The following is a 23021-nucleotide window of genomic DNA, read 5'->3' on the forward strand; positions in this document are numbered from 1 at the left end:
TATCAAAAACAATATGCACAATATCTGAAGGGGAAAAGTCAAAAGCTGTGGTCTGTGTTGGTACCAACAACATGGGTAAAAGGAAAGAAGAAGTCCATGCAAACCGGAGAGCTGAGAAAGAGGTTCAACAGTACCAGTTTAGGATTACTCCCAGTCCTAGTTCAGAAATAGGGGGATAGGCAATATGAGTGGTTGGGGGGATTATTCAGGATGGAAGGATTTAAACTCAGAACATGGAACAGTACAGAACAGGAACAGGCTGTTTGGCCCACAATGCTGTGCCGAGCGAATTAAATTATTAAGCAAATGCCCAATTGTACTAATCTGTTTTGTATGCACAATATCCGTTCCTTCCACTTGTTGCACGTTCACAAGCCCTGAGTGCATCCTGAACTCCTCTGGTTGCATTTGTCTCCACCACTCTCCAAGCAGTGCATTCCAGGAACTCACCATTCCCTGCGTCAGAGAAAATGTTTGTCCCACACATTACCTTGTCTCATGTTTAATGCATACCTTCTGTTGCTAGACATTTCAACCCTAGGAAAAAGTCACTAGCTGACTATTCAAGCTATATCTCTCATAATCCTATAAACCTCTATCAAATTTCCCCTCAGTCTCTGATGTTTAAGAGAAACCAACCCAAGTTTGTCCAACATCTGCTTATAGAATATGCTTTCTAATCTAGGCAGCATCCTGGTTACTCTCTTCTGCATCTTCTCCAACGTTTTGATACCCTATATGTAATGGGGTGTCCAGATGCAGTACTTCAGATGTGGCCTAACTAGAGTCTTAGAGAGCTGCAACATAACGTCATGACTTTTCAACTCAACAAATGAACACAAGCATGCTATATGCCTTCTTTACCTGTATCTGCCTGTTTTGCCATTTTCAGGGGGCTATGAGCATGGACTCCAAGATTCTTCTGCTCTACAATACTTAAGGGTCTTGCCATTAACAATACATTGTCCTTTGCATTAGATACTCCAAGGTGCAACACTTCACATTTGGCCAGGTTAAAATCCATCTGCCATTTCTCTGCCTGTATCTGCAACTGATCTATATCCCGCTGTATCCTTTACCAATCTTCTACACTATCCACCATCTACTGCACGATATCACCAATCTTTGCGTCATCTGCAAACTTACTAACTATCCATCTGTGCTTTCATCATAAACAAGAGAAAATCTGCAGATGCTGTAAATTAAACTAGTATACACAAAATGCTAGAGGAACTCAGCAGGCCAGGCAGCATCAATGGAAAAGAGTAAACAGTCAACGTTTTGGGCCAAGACCTTTCATCAGGACTGGAAAAGCAGAGATGAGAAGTCAGAGCAAGAAGGTGGGGGGAGGGGAGGAAGAGGTATGTGTGTGTGTGTGTATTATAAATATTAACCATACCCTCTGTCTTCTCTGGACGTTTCTTTATCTATAGTTACTCCATTGCTTATCATTTATTGCCTTAAAGCCTGAACTGAGATCGCTGATACTTAACTGTTCTCCCACTGAAAGTTCAGTCACTTGGCCAGGTTCATTCCCCAATATCAGGTCCAATATAGCCTCTCTTCTTGTTAGACTATCTACATCCAAAGAAGTTGACTTAAGTTACCCTCCTGGATGTATCTAACAAATTTTGTCCTATCTAAACCTCTGGCAGGAAAGAGTTCCAGACTTGATTGGGGAATTTGAACTTACCCTTTACAAGGCGAGTTCAATATCCTGGACTATGCAGGCTCTGCGGTATAATCCCATCAGAGTGATCACATCTTGCTTATTTTTGAGTTCTACCTATATAGATTCAGTGAGTAATCCTTTGATTATATCCCCTCTGAGACATCAGATCCCTGGAACATGAATGATCTATTTGCGTCCCTCTCACAAACAAGCTTCTGTTATGCCTACAACATCATAGTTCCATGGGCTGACCCAGGCTCTGAGTTCATCACCCTTTTCCAAAATACTCCTACCATTAAAATACACACACTTTACACCATCCATCCCGTCGGGTCTGTCACTTTGCTTCTGCCTGTTCTTACTGGTCATGACATCCATCCTCCTCTTTCTGACCTGGTTTCCATCCCTCTGTCAAACTAGCTTAAACCTTCCCATGGCATTATGAGTAATCCAACAAATTACTACCTTCAAGGTCCTGCTTTTCAGCCTCTTTCCAGCTCCCTGTCCTCACTGTGTGGGACCTCTTCCCCTTTTCTGTGTATGTCATTGGTGCCAATTGCACCATGATCTCACCCTCCCAGTTAAGAATATTTTGCAGCTGCTCTGAAAACTTCTAAAGGTTTTGTAGATGGGACTGTTAATACTTCATAGAACTGAGATCAATTTCAATGCAGGAGACTTTGCTGGAGTCTTTGGGACAGTTTAACTTTAATGGGAACCTGAGAGGAGATTCAGGAGGGAGAGAGAAAGACAAGGTTGGCAGTGGAAGTTAGAAATGCATTAGACAAAGTAAGTAAGTAGCAGAAATAAAAGCAAGCAGCATATTAGACCAGAGTAAAGAAAGAGTGTCACTGATACTGTAAAGCATTATGCTAACCAGTATGCAATTGTGCTGTGAGAATGAGAATGATAGGTTTCTGGATGTTAAATTAATCAAGCGTTCTGGATGTTAAAGAGATCAAGGAATTTCAAGAAAATAGTGATACCTAGCAGATTAGGGATAATATTGTTGAATGGTGGAGCAGGCTAGAGGGCTGAATGTTCTGCTCCTGTTCATATTCCTTATGTTCTTAAGAGAAGGATCTGTGGTTAAGAAAATTGAAGACAGTATATTAGCAAATTGTACAGATTAATGCCATTCCAGAGGACTGAGAAATCAAAAGATGACATGATTTACTTTTCCCTCTATATTTCAGAGAAGGTTAGCAAGAAACAAAAAAAAGCAAGAATTTACAAGTATATAAAAATAAATTAACAAAATTAACAAAGGAGTCCTGCTGAAGGGTCTCAACCTAAAACGTCAAGTGTTTATTCATTTCCATGGATGCAGACTGACCTACTGAGTTCCTCCAGCATTTTGTGTCTGTTGCTCTGGATTTCGAGCATCTGCAGATTTTCTGGTGTTCAATAAAATTAATTGTTGTTCCCGTCAAAGGTGAGAATGGGGAAAGATTGCAGAGATACTAGATAATTATTTGGTCTCTCACTTCATGATTGATAAGTTTAAAGACTCCAGTTATTCAGAAACTTTCAGGACAAAAGGAAGCAAGGAACATCAAACAATCATGATCACAGAGGATACTATATTGACAAACTAATGATTTAGTGGTCTGCATCCTGGTGTGACTTTTTTATGGTCCTTAAATTTTCCTGATTCTGGAAAGATTGAGCAGGCTGTAGTTGTAAGGAAATCTTCGAGAGCTTGTGAATGTAGGAGGCTGAGGGGTGACTTTATATTTATAAGGTAGCAAGGATCATGGATAGGAGAGGCAGAATATTATTTGCAAGCTAGGGGAGTGTAGAACTGGAGGGGAGATACAAGTGAGACTGTAGATGCTGGAAATGTGGATCAAGATACAAAATGCTGGAGGAACTCAGTGGGACAGGCAGCATCTGAGAAGGAAAATAGACGGTCAGTATTTTACATCAAGACTTTTCATCAGGACTGAAAAGAGAGAGGGCATGTAGCCAGTATAAAAAAGGTGTGGGTAAAGAGAAGCAAGAGCTGGTAGGTGATGGGTTGATCCAGTTGAGAGAGGCGATAGGCAGATGGGGGATGTGGAGAGTGGGAATGATGTACAAAGCTGGGAGGTGATAGGTGGAGGGGAGAACATGAAGGCGCAGGTTTAAGGTGAGAGAGGAGCAATTCAAAGGAGATCTGAGGGATAAGTATTTCCACACAGAGGGTAGTGGTTATATCAAACAGGAAATGGTAGAAGCAGATATAATTACAATATTTAAAAGATCATTGGAAAGATATGTAGATAGAAATGGTGCTGAGGAAAACGGATTTATTGCAAACAAATGGGATAAGCACTATGTTCAGCATGGACAATTGGCCAGAAAGGGCACATTTCTGTGCTATATGACCCCATGATTCTATATTAGCAATAGTAGTAGTTCAGAGAATGTTAACAAGGTTGATTCCCTGACTTACTCTATTTTATCCTTTAGTTAATCCTCTATGATGTTAATGCATTTCTCTAAGACCTCCCAAACCTAATTTTATAGAACAACCTTTTCTGTGGTATTTATGATAAAGCTTTTGAGAAAATACTGTAGGGAAGGTTGTTATACTGTATCCACTTGTTTCCTATTATACATTCTTCTAAATAGATCTTCAATATTTCTCTTAGATTAACCAAACATAGCCTCCACCTTTAAAAGGGACCTTTTCTCCCAGTCCATGGGATTACTACTATGCTGAACAGTAAGCTATCCAGTTTAGTCTAACACTTTCCTTCAGTTAACCATGGATAGATTGCCTTTTGCATGGAATTTATATTCTAGTGGAAGGTACAGTAAATTTCTTAAGAATTTAAAAACATTTCATCAAATGTTTATCATTGTCCACTGGCAAATCACTTGGTCTAATTTTTCAGTCTGTACCTGCCCAATGTGGCCCTCAACCCTCTTTGGCTGGTTGTATTTAATTTCAGTTCTCTAGTTTCTAACCAAAATATGTCAGAAGTTTTCGATAGAATTTAATTTAAAATTCTGACACATTATGAACAATTTTCCCTCAGGGATCCCTTACTATAAAATTACTAATTTTTCCAATTTCATTCTACAAGTTCCAAGATTGTATTTCTGAGCTGATTTCATGATGTACTGTATTGCTGTTGCAAACTTTTCTGATTGTATTCCATGAACTTGCACTCTAAATTAATTTTGCCAGTTTGATCAGTGTAAGCAGTCTGAAGATTAGAGTCCCTCATACTCATACCAGAAAGGTTTGGAAACAAAGTCAGCTGACCTATAGAAGTGAGATATAAAAGGAGGCGATTACTACGAAGGCCGAGTTTGGGATATGATTTGGGAGACCGAGGCTCAGAAAGGCATCATGTAATTGAGCTGTGGATTCTGGAAAAAAAAGAGAAAGAGTTCAATTACAGCAAAAATGGAAAGAGTAGGAAAGTACAGGATTCATAGTTCTTGGTAAAATATCGACAGGACAAAAATAGAATATTTCAGTGCTTTTGGTATCAGTGTAAATGATGTGTGAGGCTCTGTGCCATTTGGTATCTTGTGCACACTCCTTCCACTCAAATAATGTGTCATAGCCACCAATTTCTGTCAAAGTGTGTGCAGATACTTTCCAGTGAAAATGTTGTGCTGTGAAGTTCCAGGTTGGCAGATCACATCCATCATATAAAAAGTGGATAACAGTCCTGTATCAGGAAGTTTACCACCAGAGTAGTGATTAAAATATTCTCAGACAGGGGTTGCAAGATGAATGCAGTCTGTCCTTTCACCTGCACAGCAACCATATGTGTTCAGGAGTTTCAGCTTGAAAGATGTCTACATCCTTGCTGCATAATGCAAAGTCAATCTGTGGAATAGAGGCCATAGTCAAATGGAGGAAAGCCCAATTTGAACCCATTTCATGTCATGCTGCCTTGGGTCAGCATTCATCAAGGAGATGATCATGTGCATCATTTGTCCATAAACTCAAAGCTGCAGCAACAGCTTTTTTCCATCCAATCCAGACTTCCAGCCCTTAACTGCATCCTTGTAAAATATCCTAATGTTGTTAACACTTTTAATGATCACCAAAGACATTCTGATTGTTTTTGTCCTCCCATTGTCATCCCCCTATCAACTTCCACTTTAAGTATACTTAATGACTTGGCTTTCACAGCTGTCTGAGGAAATGAATTCCACAGATTCACCACCCTTCGGCTAAAGAAATTCCTCCTCATCTCTCTTCTAAAGGGATATCCTTCTATTCTGAGGCTGTGCTCTCTGGTCCTAGACTCTCCCACTATAGGAAACATCCTCCCTATTTCCACTTTATCCAGGCCTTTCAATATTTGACAGATTTCAATGAGATCCCCCTTCATTCTTCTAATTTCCAGTGAGTACAGGCCCTGAGCCATCAAATGCTCCTCATACATTAACCTTTTCATTTGAGGTATAATTTTCGTGAATCTCCTCTGGACCATCTCCAATGCCAGCATATCCTTTCTTAGATAAGGGGCCCAAAACTACCCACAATGTTCCAAATACAGTCTGACCAATGACTTATAAAGCCTCAGCATTACATCCTTGCTTTTATATTCCAGCATTTTTGAAGTGTCATCTTCCATCATTATTATATTTGCCTGAAGTCACACTAGAAATCTGAGTACTATTCACATCTGGATTTCAGGAAGAGACCTGAACAGAGAGTAGATCAAATTAAAGCTATTTTACATCTGATGACAAAAGTCTTATCTAATACATAACCAAATGCACAAGCAGCACTCTCCTGTAGCAATAGTAAGTTGAATTATTGCAGGTCCAAATTTCAGGCAGTTATTTATGCATAATGCTCGTGCATGTTTGCACTGGGAGTGGATGAATGTGACACGTACAAACAAAGCACAATGCTCAAAGATTTAATTTCCAATTTTTATTGGTTCCATTGTTACCAGAAGTACGTAATTTGGACATATACCTGAAATTGATTCCTGATATCAGAATCAGAATCAGGTTTAATATCACCAGCATATGTTCCGAAATTTGTTGTCTTTGTGGCAGCAGTACAATAATGTTAGAAAAAACTAGGTGTATATAAGATAATTAAATTAAATAAGTAGTACAAAAATAAAAATAAAAAATGCATTGAGGTAGTGTTCATGGGTTCAACATTCCCTCAGGAATTGGATGGTAGAGGGGAAGAAACTGTTCCTGAATCATTGTACTCAATAACTATTGAGCAGCTTCAATAATCATAACATTATTGGATAGTCTATTGACACTTGCCTTCAAATTTGCAGATACAAAGGTGTACTGGCTATTCCAGTAAGGCCTTTTGAAATCTACACAATACAAACTTTAGGTTTCAGTTGTAGGTGGGTGTGAGAAGGTTTCCCTGGTCTTAACCCTACTTCCCTCCCTATCTCCCCAAGAAAATGGCTTTAGAAGCATTTAGAAGCAGACATTTAAATAAGAATAGATCGCACTCAGCTTCTTTCAGCCCTGTGAAAAAAGCCAGATTACTTGATATCCATTTTGTCCCAACAGGAATTACCTATTGTTTGACACAAATGCCATCACAGCATTTGTTTCCATAACTATAAATTAAATCAAATGCTGCTATCCAGTAGAGTGAACATGTCAGAATTTTGATTGTTATGCAGAGCAGTGATATTTGAAACTATTTACGTCAATTAATTATATAGTGATATAAAATAATGCCCTCCAGCATATAACAACTGTTGATAAATAACTTAGAAAAATTGGAAAGTCTCTAATCCTTGCATTTTTGTGAAGTTTGCTTACAACAGTTTTATTTTTTTGTCCTTTTTCTCACATTTCCTCTAAGTAGATTCCTTTCCCTTTTATCTGAGCTAGTGACATGGTTGTTATGATTTGTTTTGTTCTTTCCAATTGCTCCTGCTACAAAAGGAGTGAAACAGTGGAAGTGGTGCCAGATCATGCAGAAGCTGAACTGAGTGAGCCAGCTGGGAAAATGAGGTATTGATCCTAGATAGATAGTGTTGTATACAATATAAAGTTTGACTAGCTGCTTCGTTACCTGAGGACCATATTTTAGTAAATCCTTGAAAATGTTAAGACTCCACATCATTTTTTGAGGAAATAAAAACACGTTAGAAGAGGTATTAAAATGTGGATTATCAAATTATTCATGTTATTTTGCCTTTTCTGTGCTATATTTCCTGTTACCAACAAGGTAGTCAAGATTTTTTTTATTTGAGACCAATGCAACACTTGGAGCTATTGCTCAGATTGTATAAGTTTCATTCTCTGCCTTGTCCACTCTTTCTTGTTTAATATCTCTACTTTCTATTAATTGTAGTTACATGCTACTCAATCATTTACCTTTTGCTCCATTAATGCAAGAGGTGGTGCATGGTATAAAGAGAAAATGGGCCCCCCTTCCGCTGTTTGGCTTTCTTCCAATTTCTTTCTGCCTTTCTGATTTAACTTAACCTTTTTCTTTTCTTTCTCTTCATTTGTACCTTCTCATGTTCTGAGTTCATGCAACCTGATTGAGTAGCTCTTGCTTTCTGTTTCGAATCAAGAATGCTCAGTCATTCCACTTTCAGTCCCAAAGCATTGCACACACTTGTATTCCCTCAATCTACTGTCTTCTGTGTCCCTTCCCTTAATAATTCTTAATAATAAGCAGTAGAATTTAATTATACTGTACAATATTGAGCACCTTGTTTAGTTGCAGTGTATTGACCAATGACTGAATTCCATCTCACTGGCATTTTGATTCCCATTCCAAATTCCTAGTGTGATTTTAATTGTATCAGTGATGCTACAATCCCATCCAACCCCGGTCATTTCCCACACTTAATCACTCCTCAGTCCTCTATTACATGTGAATTCTTTCTGGCATTCATCCTCCACTTATGTTAATCTTTTTTTTAAATTAAGCTTTAAGATTCTCAAAAAACTTGAAGAAGTGCTGGTATCTCATTTCTAGACCGTTACGTCTCATTCTCCATTCCCCTGCTTACCTGATTAAATTTTTGATTTCTCCTGCATGCTAGACAGCTGTCAAATCTTATTACTCTTGCCATTTTCAGCTGGTTCATTGTCCATGTAGGTATTTTCATTGTTTTGAGTGGTGTCAGATTTCTAACTTCATGCCTGAATATTGGCCACTTTCAGTACTACTTGAGCAGTCATTCCTGCCCCCACCCAGCAAGTTTTAATACTTTAAACAACATTTTAATCTTTAGAGATCACAGATATTTAACATTCTTAGTCTTGTAATACAATAAGTTTCTTTAGAAGAAGTGGAAATTTGAGACCACAAGCTTAAATATCGACAAAAATAGTGAATTTTCAGAGTTTGCTGAGTCATAATGCTGAGAAAGGCAGAAGTTAGGGATGTGGATATTTCTGGAATAAATTTAAAGCATGATTGAGACCGAGAAGGTAGAAGAGATTGTGGGAACTATTTTAGAGCACTGAATTTGGCCTCTGCAACCAAAAGTGAGGCAGAAAGAACAGATAATGTCTAAATGGCTGGTTCTAAAATAATGTGGGGTTAATTGAAACTTGAGATGCCGTGGATTTAGTATATCAAGCTCACAAGGACATTCAAAATTAAGTCTTTGAATCTGAGCCATTTGGAAGTAGTCATCAGTGTAAGCAGAAGTGCAGGGAATGAAGATGAACAAGATGAAGTTGAATGCTGGAAAATGATGCTGGAGAGGTAGTATTGGGAGACAATGAAATGGCAGATGAACTGAGTAAGTATTTTGCGTTAGTCTTCACTGTGGAGGACGCTAGTAGTAATGGGGAAAATTTCAGGTGTTGGAGGCATGAAGTATATGGTTGCCATAACTAGGGAGAAGGTTCTTGGGAAACTGAAAGTTCTGAAGGTAGGTAAGTCACCTGGACCAGATGATGTACACCTGAGGGTTCTGAAAGAGATGGCTGAAGAGACTGTGTAAACATTAGTAATGATCTTTCAAGAATCATTATATTCTGTATGGTTCCAGAAGATTGAAAAATTACAATTGTCACATCACTCTTCAAGAAGGGAGAGAGACAGAAGAAAGGAAACTGTAGGCCTCAATGGTTGGGAAGACATTGGAGTCGATTATGAAAGTTGAGATCTCAGGGTACTTGGAGGCACATGATAAAATAGGCCGTAGTCAGCATGGTTTTCCTCAACTCTTTGAAGTAATAACAAGCAAGCTAGAAAAAGGAGAATTGGTTGATGTTGTGTACATGGATTTTCAGAAGGCCTTCGACAAGGTGACACTCATGAGGCTACTTAACTAGCTATGAGCCCATGGTATTACAGAAAGGATTCTAGCAGGGATAAGGCAGTGGCTGATTGGCAGGAGGCAAAAAATGGAAATAAAGGGAGACTTTTCTGGTTGGCTGCCAGTGACTAGTGATGTACCACAGGGGTCAATGTTGGGACCAATTCTTTTTACGTTATATGTCAATAATTTGGATGATAGAATTGATGGCTTTGTTGCAAAGTTTGTAGATGATATGAAGACAGGTGGAAGGGTAGATGGTTTTGAGAAAGTAGAGAGACTACAGAAGAACATAGACAGATTAGGAGAACGGGCAAAGAAATGGCAGATGGAATACAGTGTTGGGAAGTTTATGGTCATGCACTTTGGGAGATGAAATGAAAGGGTTGACTATTTTCTAAATGGAGAGAAAATTCAAAAACTGAGGTGCAAAGGGACTTGGGAGTCCTTGTGCAGGATTCCCTAAAGGTTAATTTGCAGGCGAATGTGGAGAGGATGTTTCTACTGTGGGCAAGTCTAAGACCAGAGGACACAGCCTCAGAATAGAGGAGTGTCCTTTTAGAACAGAGAGGGTAGTGAATCTGTGGAATTCTTTGCTACAGACAACTGTGGAGGCCATGTCTTTATGAATACTTATGCAGAGGTTGATAGGTTCTTGATTGGTCAGGGCTCGAAGGGATACGGAAAGAAGGCAGGAGATTGGGCCAGAGAGGAAAATTAGATCAGCCAAAATGAAATGGTGGAGCAGACTCGATGGGTCAAATGACCTAATTCTGCTCCTATATCTTAAGGTCTTACGGTCTAAGATAAGTTTGCAATAGTTTTTAACAAAGAGTTTTAAGTAACACTAAAGCAGCAAAGATTCCATGGTAGGACAGGAAACCTAATTGCCATGGGATCTTCTACTCAGATTCACTACCTGTCAGTTTTTTTGTTGTACGGACTTGCAGTAGGTTTCCAGAAAATAAATGTTAGAACTATTTTTGTCTAGAAAGTGGTCATGCATTTTTGATGTGCTAAGTGGCCCTTAACACAAAGTTGGGTATCACTAAAAATCTCTGTTGGGATATGCTCACTTTGAGAAATTGTTTTGATCCTTTACCATGCCATGACTGCACATAGTACTATAATCCTTGGGCTCACCTTACACCTCACGCTGTCGGAGCAGTGCTGCCAGGATAATCAAGGACACGACCCACCCAGCCAACACACTTTTCGTCCCTCTTCCCTCCGGGAGAAGGCTCAGGAGCTTGAAGACTTGTACAGACAGATTTGGGAACAGCTTCTTTCCAACTGTGATAAGATTACTGAACAGATCCTGACCCAGATCTGGGCCGTACCCTCCAAATATCCAGACCTGCCTCTCGGTTTTTTTGCACTACCTTACTTTCCATTTTCTATTTTCTATTTATGATTTATAATTTAAATTTTTAATATTTACTATCGATTAGTACTCCAGGGAGCACGAAGCAGAGAATCAAATATCACTGTGATGATTGTATGTTCTAGTATCAATTGTTTGGCGACAATAAAGTATAAAGTATAATCAGGCCACTCCTTATGATATCTGGGGATTACAGATCTTAGCTGTTATCCTGTAGATACTGCAATCTTTTTATGTGCTCCCTGTCTGTGAAAGACAGTACTTTAAAATCAATGTTGTGGCTGCACTGAAAGTGAAAACAATGTCCTAGCTGGGAACGTTCAATTCACACATGGCTTCCAACTTTCAATGAAGGCAGTAGGTCATGACCTTTGGTCCAGTTTCTATCATTAAGTCAGAAGCATGCGTCATGTAGTTGATGACATCGTTCCTTATGTTAGTAAATTGTGACAGGAATTGCCTAAATCCACACTTCTTAGGGCAAGGTTTCTGTCAGAAATAGATGCAAACACTTTAAATTATGAATAAAACACTCTTTTCCAGCATGATTTACACATGAAGACAACTTTAAATATTTTCTATATGATGTTATTTTTGGGCATGTTGCTGGTATTGGTCATTGTATCCTAGTTTTCTTCTCAGTCAGTATCCCGTGTCATTTCTCTGTGAGTGAACTAACCGATTGATTCTTTCTCACATTATGTACTTAAATGCAGAAAAGATTGATGCATCCAAAGAGACCTTCCAATTTTCCATAATGTCTATTTTGTTGGTAAGCTTTTTCTTATCTGCCACTCACACTCCTACGAGGACTCCTTCAAACTGCCAGAATGTATTTTCTTCAAGCATACAGAGGTGGAATTACTTTTTAATGAGTGGCAGATGGTCAGTTCCACATTTGTTCTCTTGTATTTCTCATTTAACTGGACAGCAGTCTAATCTCTTGAGGTGCGTTTTTACTCAAGATAGTCAAGTTTTTGGAAAAAGACCTTAAAAATCGCTAATTTCCATATTGGCATGTGCAAGCTTCTATGGAACAAGGAAGACCAATTTCTACTTTGTTATATTTAGAATATATTTGTCACCTAGAACCAGAATTGTCAAAATAGTTTGTCATAGCTTTCTGTAAGTTTATACATCTTTTATTTAAAATGAATATATGCAGATCACAATTGTTTTTTATAATAGAAGTTTCAAAAATTGACAAACAGGGAACATTCTCAACATGAATTTTAAATATATGTGGCAAATACTTATAAGATTTAGGATATAAGAAATAAGAATAAATATATCTCTGTATAAGATATAGAGAGGTGTCCTTTCAGAACAGAGATGAGGAGGAATTTCTTTAGGCAGAGGGTGGTGAATGTGTGGTGTGCCACAGGCAAGTGAAGGCTAAGCTTGTATGTATATTTAAGGTAGATGTTGATAGATTCTTGATTGGTCAGGGCATAAAGAGATATGGGGAGAAGGCAAGAGACTGGGGCTGAGAGAAAAATCTATCAGCCATGATGAAATGGTGAAGCAGACTCAATGGGCCAAATGGCCTAATTCTCCTTCCATATCTTATGGTCTAAGTAATGGACTTACCATTCTTCACAGAATTCTTCTCTCTTGTATTTAAGAATACTTCATTCCAAAGTACAGTTGGAGTGAATGAATCATTGAAAATAACTTTTAAACCTAGAGATCCTTCCAAAATATCCACTTGGGGATAGTTTCATGCGGCTGCATAAGATCTCAATCTGCTTTAAAGTTAACAGTAAAGTTCTGCAGGTACCCATGTGTTGTTTGTGATAACTGGTTTTGAAGTTAACAACATCAATGGTTAGTCACTAGATACGTGTGGAAATAAAACAAAATCCTGTATTAGCTATTCTAAACCATCCTTCTTCTTTTCTACTAGATACTATATCTATATCTAGACCCTATGGCAGATACAATAGGGTCTTTTAAAAGGCTCCTGGATTGGTACATGGAGCTTAGAAAAATAGAAGGCTATGGGTAATCCTAGTTAATTTCTAAAGTAAGTACATGTTTGGCACAGCTTTGTGGGCTGAAGGGCCTGTACTGTGCAGTAAGTTTTCTATGTTTCTATATGTGTCAGACATCCGGATTTTGAAACAGTCGGGGTGGAGTTGTATAGCTCTAGAAGCAACAGTTATTATATGTCTAATATTTTTGTTGGTTTGTAAATGTCATCTTCATTAACATTGAAAATATTATTAAGATTAAACTGAGAAAAAATGTTTTAAATGTTCCATATGCTTCAAGGATTTGAGCATTCAAAGTCCTCGCCATGCTCTGAATCATCTGAATAAACTTTGATACATAGGTCTAGCTAATTGGCATTATTTAACACTAAAATACACATTCACATCTTGCAATTATATAGTAGAAAATTTAATATGGTGAAAGATCCCAACATAGTAAGCTGTTATCAAAAGAGAACGAGGCATCCACAAAGGCATTTGGCTTTGGCAAACTGTTTTATAGTATTTAGGTTCTTTCCTGCTCTTCAGTTTAATAATTTTAATCAGACTTCTAACTTCTTGTGATATTATTGGGGATATCAATCATGATCAGCTTTTCTTTGTAGTAATTTTACAAAGGCATCAATCAGTTTATTCCAGATGAGCTAGCATGTCCAGACCATTAGCAGGCAAGGAGATCCGATGGTAATATGTAAATGTTACTCATACTGATGCAGATATAGAATGAGACTGAAATGGATTCTCTTGGTGAATCTGTGGAATTCATTGCCACAGACATCTATGGTGGCCAAGTCATTGGGTATATTTAAAACTAGGATTGATAGGCTCATAATTAGTAGTGGTCTCACAGGTTACAGGGAGTAACAGGAGAATGGGATTGAGAAGGCTAATAAATCAACTAATTAAATTGTGGAACAGACTTAATAGGCCGAATGGCCCAATTCTGCCTCTATGTCTTACAGTCTTATCAATGTCTCTTTCTTAACCACCTACTCCCTCGCCACACAATGACCTCAAATGCCTGCCAGTTTCTACTCCTTCCTGTTCCCCATCTTCCACCTACCTATACAGTCTTGATGAAAATTCTCTGCCAAAATGTCAACTATTTGTTCCTCTTCATAGATGCTGCCTGACATGCTGAGTTACTCCAGCATTTTGAATGTGCTTATGTTTTCGAACACTGGTAGTCATCTGGCAGCCCCAACATCTCAAGGACCAGACCATTATCCTCTAATATCTTTGAGTCCATTATGCACCTTCCATCAACTGTTCTCCCTGTTGTCCCCTCAGGCTCCAATTTCACTCACTTGCCCCACCACAACCTCCTAACTAATTATCAAATCGCTGTTGTTGTGTATTTGATATTTTAGTAATATTTGGGTTACAGTATACAGTATATATTGATTAAGTATTCTTGTTCTTTAATAGTAAGAAAATGTAGCATACGTCATTGTGCTACAATGTGATATGTGTACACCTCACTTAAAGTAAATCCGAAGTTAGACCTGCATTTCAGACTCGCATGTTTTCCTTAGAATTTGTTTAATATTTTGAAGTTACAAGACATAACAGCTGTCCCCTGCCTTGGATAAAATTCTTTTAGATCTCTCCACCTCCACCCAGTCACAGTCCATCCCAGGTCCTAATCCACAACTTGTTGTAGCCAGCCTTTTCTCCTCACTGAAACAGGAGTGGTACTATCTCAATCACCAAAATGTACAATATACTTTCAGATCTCTCTGACTCCTTGGGCTTTAGGGTTTATTGAAATCTGCAGCGTCCCATGGTAGCAACCATTACTTAAACCATTACCAGGCTTTCTCAGCACAAGAAACTGACTAATTGTCTACTACAAGAAGAAAGAAACTAAAGATTCTAGAAATGGGATCTTGTCATTTAAAATATCTATTATGAACAGAATGAGCCAGATTCACACTTTCACATTTTGTAAATATGTCCACTTAACTCATATTCCCTTCTACCCTCCTCTCTGGAAAATTGTCACTCATAACAGCATCTTTTGCTTCTTGGAACTGGACAACTGCTCAGTAGGTGATACCATGTGCCTTTTTGAGTTTTGAATTACTGACTATCTTATAAGTCTATTTCCCTGCAACGCTACTGTGAAATACTTAAATGATTCTCATGAGGACTTCAAATTCTCCAGGTGACGAAAGGACTCTATATTAGTATATTTTAAATTTAATATGTTACCGATTTGGAGTTATGCAGGAGTTACTGTGACTGCTGAAGAATCACTTATAAAGAGCTTGACTGTGCTATGGCTGGGAAAAAGTTGAAGCAGCCAACCTTTACTTTAAAACAGTCACTTTATCCTTACCTGTCAGAGTCACCTGCTGTTCAGATACTCCTATATCTATTGTTATTTTATGTACATACAATAAATTTATGTGTTTGAGAGTATTGTGTGGCCATATTCAACCGTTACTTGTACATTGTGTTATATAGGATTGTTTTTATATTTAAATATTTTGTGCTTTTATGCTTATTGTATATTTCTTATACTGCATCTGATCTGGAAAACAATTATTTCATTCTCCTTTATACACTCTTGTACTGAAGAATGACAATAAACAAGATTGAATCTTATGAGCACAGCACAATTTAATTTCCTACTGGTAAAATTGAAAAGTGATAGACTGAACAACATATCTACAGTATTCATTGAGCACATTGTAACTATCACTGCTGACAAGCCACATATCAAGTTCTATTACTTCTTTGTACTTTATAATTTGTATGTGAAGAGAATGGTAAGTTGGCAGCTCTGATGGAACTACCTGAAGTCTGAATGTGTCTATCAAGGCAATATAGCCAAGTGTTCTGAGAGTGCAACTCCAGCTTGCAAATTTGTCCTCACAGAGACAGGAAGCCCCTCGTGTTGCCCCACAGCCACATTCCAATTTGAGCTCTCACAAAATTGATTGGAACTGACTGAAAAATGGTATAATTCCATCACTGAATTTTCTTCCTGTTCACTTTGGATACTATACGTGTATGGTGCTGTGGTGTTTGCTGATCTTGCAATTAGCTTGCAGATGTTTCATCACCAATTGAGGTGACGTCCTCGGTACGCAGTGGTTGGTGTTTCTCTCTGGGAGTGATCACGTGTATATAGGCCCCTGTTCATTTGCCTTGCTCCTGATCGACTACACCTTCAGCTGAGCTTTAAGGGGAGCCAATCAAGCAAGACTGAAGCAAGCAAATGGGGGCCCATACTCCCAGAGAGAAACACCAGCAACTGCGCACTGAGGATGTTGCTTCGACTGGTGATGAAACGTCTGAAAGCTAATTGCCAAGATCAGCAAACACCACAACATCAAAAGCCTCAACCTGAGCTACCAGTATTCAGCACCATGTTAAACTATATGTGTTAGCTCTTTGCTTTCAATATCTTCAACTAAGTAAACAAAGCCAGCTCTGAGTGGGAATCTATATAGAGGAGCATTTGCTAATACTGCATCATTTCCTTTAGTCCTTGAAATACAAATTCTCAATAGCTGAAGAATGTTTTAATTACTTAAATGAATCAGTAAAATCCTAAGTTATTATGGCAGTTGGGAGTATGTGAATTGCTAAGCTATTAAAATACCCATATATTATTTAAATTTATTAAAAACATTGTTTTGTCTGGTGTTTTAATAAATGTGTCTTGAAGTAATGTACAAAGGGCAAGTATGGTATCATGAGGTAGTAGCAGTTAATTTGGAGAATTTGGTGCTCAGAAAATGCATTGTGTTTGTATAGAGTCTGTACTTTGGAGCGAAGTTTGCAAGATGAATCAAATAGCATAAAGCTCTCATAATTGAATGTTCATGATTACTTCAAGTATTTTATTCATTATGTCTGAATTATATGATAGTGTCTTGAACTGAATTTAGATCAGCATTTGGAGCTCACGTGTAATTTGTGAAGAGGGACCAATCTACTTTGCTTGACTCATTTTCTTTCCACCACAGGTGTGAACTTCTGACAAACTATATAACCCGCATTAACCATGGAGAACTTAAAAACATTTTTCATTGATTGGAGGATGTTATTTCAGAATAGTATCTTAAACTCCAGAGACATTTACTGAGTATTAATGACGCGTCCACTATAATAGTGGTTCTTGTCTCTATCTCAAGTATGTACAAAGTCAGTTAAATAATTCTGACTTTGAATCAAGCCAGGAGTACACAGTCATGTCATAAACATAAATTTTGAAAGGTTAAAGTTCAACTGAGTGGCTTTCTGACTGACATTACAGGAACCGCGAGCCATCCGATAGACAGGAATATCAAAGATCCAGATCATCAGAGCAACGGCCTGTGCTCGAGCGGATGAACTCCCGCTCCAGATCCTCTGAACGTGCCGGATCAAACGTCATGAGATCGATGCCTTCACTAACATCTGGAAGATCTGCCCCTCCCTCACCTGCACTAACGAGGTGAAAGAGATACATCAAACTGCTGGACTAATCACCCTGCCACCATGCAAACTCACCCTTTATTTTTCTGTAGCCGAGTGACGACCCTCCTCCCCTTCATCATAGAATAGTCACTAGAAGCCCTCAGTCCTCTCCTCCCTGTAGCAATAAACACAGCACTTATATCCTTGCATGGATATAATGGTGTGGCCATCATGTATTTTGTTCATCAACATTCTTTTTCAGCATCAGTTATGTTAAAGAAGCCTGGAAAATCTGCTGCATTAAACATTTGGTGATGATCTCGCCTTTCTTTTACAGCTCAAAGATCAATAAAAGGAATCGGATGCAATCTTTAATCCACTCGCCACCTGCAGTACAAATAATATTAATGTAGCAATTTTTACTATATGTTGATCATGTGATTACGTGCATCTTGCAATCATAATGTTTGGAACGTATAACCAGTATTAAGAAAATAGGCCGATTTCCTACCTGAGAAAAGACCCCTTTTATACAGCTATATAATATAATTACTGCTACGAGCATTTTTGAGACTTAGAATGGGAATGCTTTCTAAACAATCTAAGATAATACAACCCAATGACTCATTTACACATTACCTACATGTTTGTAGACAGTAGATGTCTGCACATTATCCAGGAAATTAATCAATAGAAGATGGCAGTCATGGTAGAGTAACACAAAAGGCTGCCATAGTGGTGAGGGAAAAGATGATGATGAGATGGAAGTGGGGAGGAACATGGCACCTTCCTAGGTGTCAGCACAGTCCCCAGACTACACAGTGGTAGAAGGCTGTGTGAGGCCCCAAAGCCCAAACCCAAGGGGCATTTTTCACTGTTGCGCATCCTATAGAGACACAATAGTCTTTGTCAGGGATGATTGTAAAGCAAAGGAAAATTAGTCTGGCAGGGATGCTGTCAAAATATCAAGGTCCCAATGGGAGCCGTGTAGTTTGCATCACTTTGGTGACACTGTAGGATGTGATCCTTGTTCTGGTATAACTGACAATTGCAGTTTACAGTCAACACCTTTGCCTGGTAGTTTTTGTTTTCAACTACAGATATGTCTGATGTACATCAGACAACACAATTTAAAGTGGAAAAGAAACACAGAAATGCCTGAAGAACTCAGCTGGTCAATCAGCATCAGTGGAAGGAGAAACTAGTTAAAAATTTGGGTCAATAAACCTTCCTCAGGTCTGAAACATTGACTGGTTTCACTTTTCACCGATGCTGCTTGACTAGGTAAGTTCTTCCAGCTTTTCTGGTTCCTTTGGAATTGTATTTGTGATGTGTGATGACTAGCAAACATCCGATGTACTAAGGTAAATCACATCCCAAAGTGCCTTGGCCAATTTCGTGATTATTGTCAATCCACTTGGAAGTAATCGCAAGTTTGCTGTAGTGTGCAGAGGATGGCTTTTATGCACAAATCATCCTTCCAAATAATGTCCAAAAAGACCTAATTACTAGGGCATAGATTAGAGAATGATATTGTGTTCATCCCATCTAGTTCTGCTATTAGTTATTAAGCTTCACTATTAACTCTTTGACCTTTGGAATATTGAATCTCTAAAATATCAAAAATTGTGAAAATTACTTGATTTCACTTCTAACAATTAAAGAATTATACAATAGGGGAGCCAAATAATATTTTCTGTGCATAATATAATAAACTCGGAAGTGTTACTTTTATAACTAATCTTTATTTCAGTCTTGGAAGGGTTATAAATCGCTAACTATGAACCAACCAATTTGATGCAGATTGCAGAAATCCTTAACATACATTTTTTTGTTTATTTTTCACGTATTATGAGTTTGCTGGCATATTGTGTTTGGGGTATAGTTTTCTGCGTAGTAAAAAAATTTTTCACACATTGGTTAAAATTCTTTAAAGAATGATACAGTAAGGTAATTTGATATTTCATTGGCACATGATATTTTGTGCAATTCCTATTTAAAAATTCTAGGGTGACTGTGCTTACTTTGCAGTTCTTCCCCACATTCTCACAGAAAGTAACTACAGTATTCTTAAAATTGTGCAGGTCACATCCCTGTAGCGGATCGGTGCAAACCAGTCCAACCAGTACACCAATGATAGGACGGAGGGGCCGACAGTTGCCACAACTTCCATCAAAAGGAACTCTGGAAAGAAGTGAGTTGGATTTGCCAAACTTACTTAATTATTTTATCAAATAGCGAGAAATGCATAAATTGATTCAGGCCTGGCAGTGTTGAAATGCAGGGGAAGTAGAAGCTCATTGCTCAAGACTTTAACTTTATTTGGAAGTTATGTGACAGACAAATCTTATCAAACTATAAAATGGTTAGAATGAAAATAAAAAATGCTGATCCTTATCTGATCAGGCAATTTCCATCGAGACAGAAACAAAGCTAACAGTTTGACTTGAAACATTAACTCTGTTAGCTTTACATTGAAGCTGCTTCTCTACTTAATATCCCCAGTGTGTACTGTTTTTATTTTGGGTATTCATCATCTGATTTTTTTTTTAGCTTGAATGATGTTTTGATAGAATTGATGTATATTGATCAAATATGCTGACAGACTTCCTAATCTTGGAAAGAGCTATATGATAGAGTTCTTAATAACAGAAGTAAAATACTGTTTGCAGTAATATAATTATTAAGTACTTTATATTTATTATTGACAACCCATAACCAAATTATTTCCACATACTTATTTACATTTCAGAATTAGAAAAACCTACCACTTCTAAAGTATTCTTTTACTTTACAATATTACATAATGTAGAATTAAACTATGGCATTGGTATTTCTTTTGAATAGACCAAGCTTTGCGGAATTATTGTGTCAGAATGGATTAGAGTCGCTTAAGGAACACAAGATACTTCAAACAAAAAAAAACTATATTAAATAACTTAATTACAATTTAATTTTAAAGCACCAGTTTTATTTCTGTTTCTTAGGGGGAAAATGAAATCAGCTTTACCTGTGAAATATTATTTGTTGAAATTCCATTTTTCTTGCATGCATTTTCGTTTATTCCTGATTTTCTTCCCTGTTGATTTCTTCCCAGACAATGGAGAAGAAGGAACTGATCTTTATGAAGGTTTGTAATCAGAAATAGCATTATTTTTGTGGAGGAGCCTTATTGGGCTTTTCTTCTGCAGAAATAAACACAACTGCAATAGATTTCCTCTGGTTTCAATTGTCCAGAACAATTTATTCTGGAATTACATTTTTAGTTTTTTAGTTTCCCCCCCACTCTTTTAAAAGGAGCAGATATTGTAAACATAATCATTTGTCTAGACCTGATATAAATTAGATTTAGAGTAGAAAGTTTGCTCCAAATAATTCCTTGCATGTGAATGGGCAGGAAACCATGTTGTGTCAATTGCAGTCATTTTTATACAAAGGGTGTTGCTAGAGAATATAAGTAATAATTGTTTGAGAGCAAAGTTTCACTAGGTATGTTTCTGTGTTGTATATAAGCACACCTGCACATAATCTTATAATATATGTTTTGCTTATTGCCTGATTTTACATTGAATATATTATAGTTAATTTTTATTATCACCAAATTATATTAAGGGCTTCAAGGCCATTGTAGGATGTATTTCCTAATTTGTGCATAGACTACAGAGTGTTCATCCTTATGAAGGGAGTATGTCACTAAACTGCCTAACAACAGTTATGGAAAAACTGCTTTTTCATCAAATTAAGTTTTAAGTCAGATTTTTTGACATGAAGTAACAGAAGTGTCTATTCCCCTTTGAAATTCTAAACATCGTCAGCAAGACTCCTGGAAATGTCCACTCTCATTGCGCTGAAGCCACAGACTCAGTACAACACATTTAGATGCAGAGATAGTTTTCATGCACCCAATATGATGGACAAATTGAATTTTACCGTGTGTGAACCACAGACTTATTGAACTTGTTACATGTAACGTTAAACTTCAGATCTGCACTATTATAGCAAATTGCAACCTTATTAGCAGAAGTATGTAATTTACACATGGAAATACCCCTGTGACAGTACAATCACCCAGGTACTGAATTAGAAAAATCCATCTGTGCTTTAGTTACATGCGTAACTGGCACAAAGAAAGCATTTCATACATTTGCATTCATTTTTTGCTGAAGAAATGCAGAAAAGGAGACCAAACGCATCCTATCTCCAGTGAATCTTATGCTAGCACCATTTCCCTGCAGCTTTTCATGAATTTAACGACATTAATGTGTGGAATGCACTTGTGGACAGATAACCGATCAAGAGGCCAACTTCAATGTCAAGAGATGGTCCAGCACAGAGTACATCATGTAGAATATCCAGATCCATATACAAATTAAACGATTGCTGTTAGGATTTCTTTTTTATATTCACTGATGTTCAACATTTATTTTAATGTGATGTCCTCAGCATACAAACAGCATTTACAATATTTGAAATGCATATCAGTGGACTAGACCCTATAATCTGTGATCCCCAATGATGATGACATTTGGTATAGTCATAACATACTGCAAGTTCTAACTAAACCCCTCCATAATCTGGGGGAGGTGATTAAACTCTAATGTTTAACCTTCCTTCCAATTTACTCTGTCTATTCCCCTTCTCCTCATTGCTTGCCTTCCCTCCGTGTATTTTCCACCATCTCCATGGAAACAGCCCTCAGTGAACATGCAAATCGACTGTACTTCTAACATTATGGTAAAATAACAAAAACAATTTCTCAAAGTGAAGGTGTTGCTATTTACAGATGACAGCTGATTTGACGTTGGGGCTAAAAGGTTGCCATTTAGTGCACTAGAAGTGGGCTAAAGTCAACTTTTAGGGACTTGATTTTACATTGATATGCTTACAAATTGGTTTTCACCCATTTCTAGTGCAGTAAGTGAGTGATAATTTGTCCTAGTAGTATACTGGGTGTGTTAACCCCAAAAAATTGCTAAATTGGGACATCCTATTGAAGGAGTAGAGAGAAATTTGCATGTTCATAGATACTAGCTTCTGCCTTACCTTACAGCTGCTACCTCACTTGTGTGCTGCCAGCTGGAAGATAAGCCAATCTTGGTAAAGAGATCTCTCCCCAGCAGTCATACACGCTGACATTGAGGGAAGGGGAAAAATAAGGGGGAAGGCTGGGTTAGGGTAGAAAATGGTGAAAGGGGAAGCAAGAAAATAGAGGGAAGGGATGAATGGAAGATTGTGATTTGGAAGAAAGAGGCTGCAATCCCCAATGATGGAACCAAGTCATAACAAGGGTTCCAACGAGACTCCCTCCATAATCTCCGGGA

At 37.8% G+C, this 23021-nt stretch overlaps 1 protein-coding gene across 23 annotated transcripts in view; it reads left to right on the plus strand.

The window, feature by feature from the left end:
* The window catches only part of rims2a (regulating synaptic membrane exocytosis 2a), a 1105394-nt gene that overhangs the window by 800110 nt on the left and 282263 nt on the right, over nt 1-23021 (plus strand). For 10 of the 23 annotated variants that reach the window (XM_072262764.1, XM_072262846.1, XM_072262723.1 and 7 more), the window contains 2 exons: nt 17568-17737; nt 19785-19894. In XM_072262764.1, the coding sequence (XP_072118865.1) occupies nt 17568-17737; nt 19785-19894 (280 nt within the window). Of the gene's footprint in view, nt 1-3835; nt 3842-17557; nt 17738-19784; nt 19895-20797; nt 20831-23021 lie in introns of all 23 variants that reach the window. The other 13 variants (XM_072262773.1, XM_072262854.1, XM_072262836.1 and 10 more) reach the window with 5 other exon arrangements.

The sequence above is a fragment of the Mobula birostris genome, chromosome 1 (genome assembly GCF_030028105.1).
Source record: "Mobula birostris isolate sMobBir1 chromosome 1, sMobBir1.hap1, whole genome shotgun sequence".
NCBI lineage: Eukaryota > Metazoa > Chordata > Chondrichthyes > Myliobatiformes > Myliobatidae > Mobula > Mobula birostris.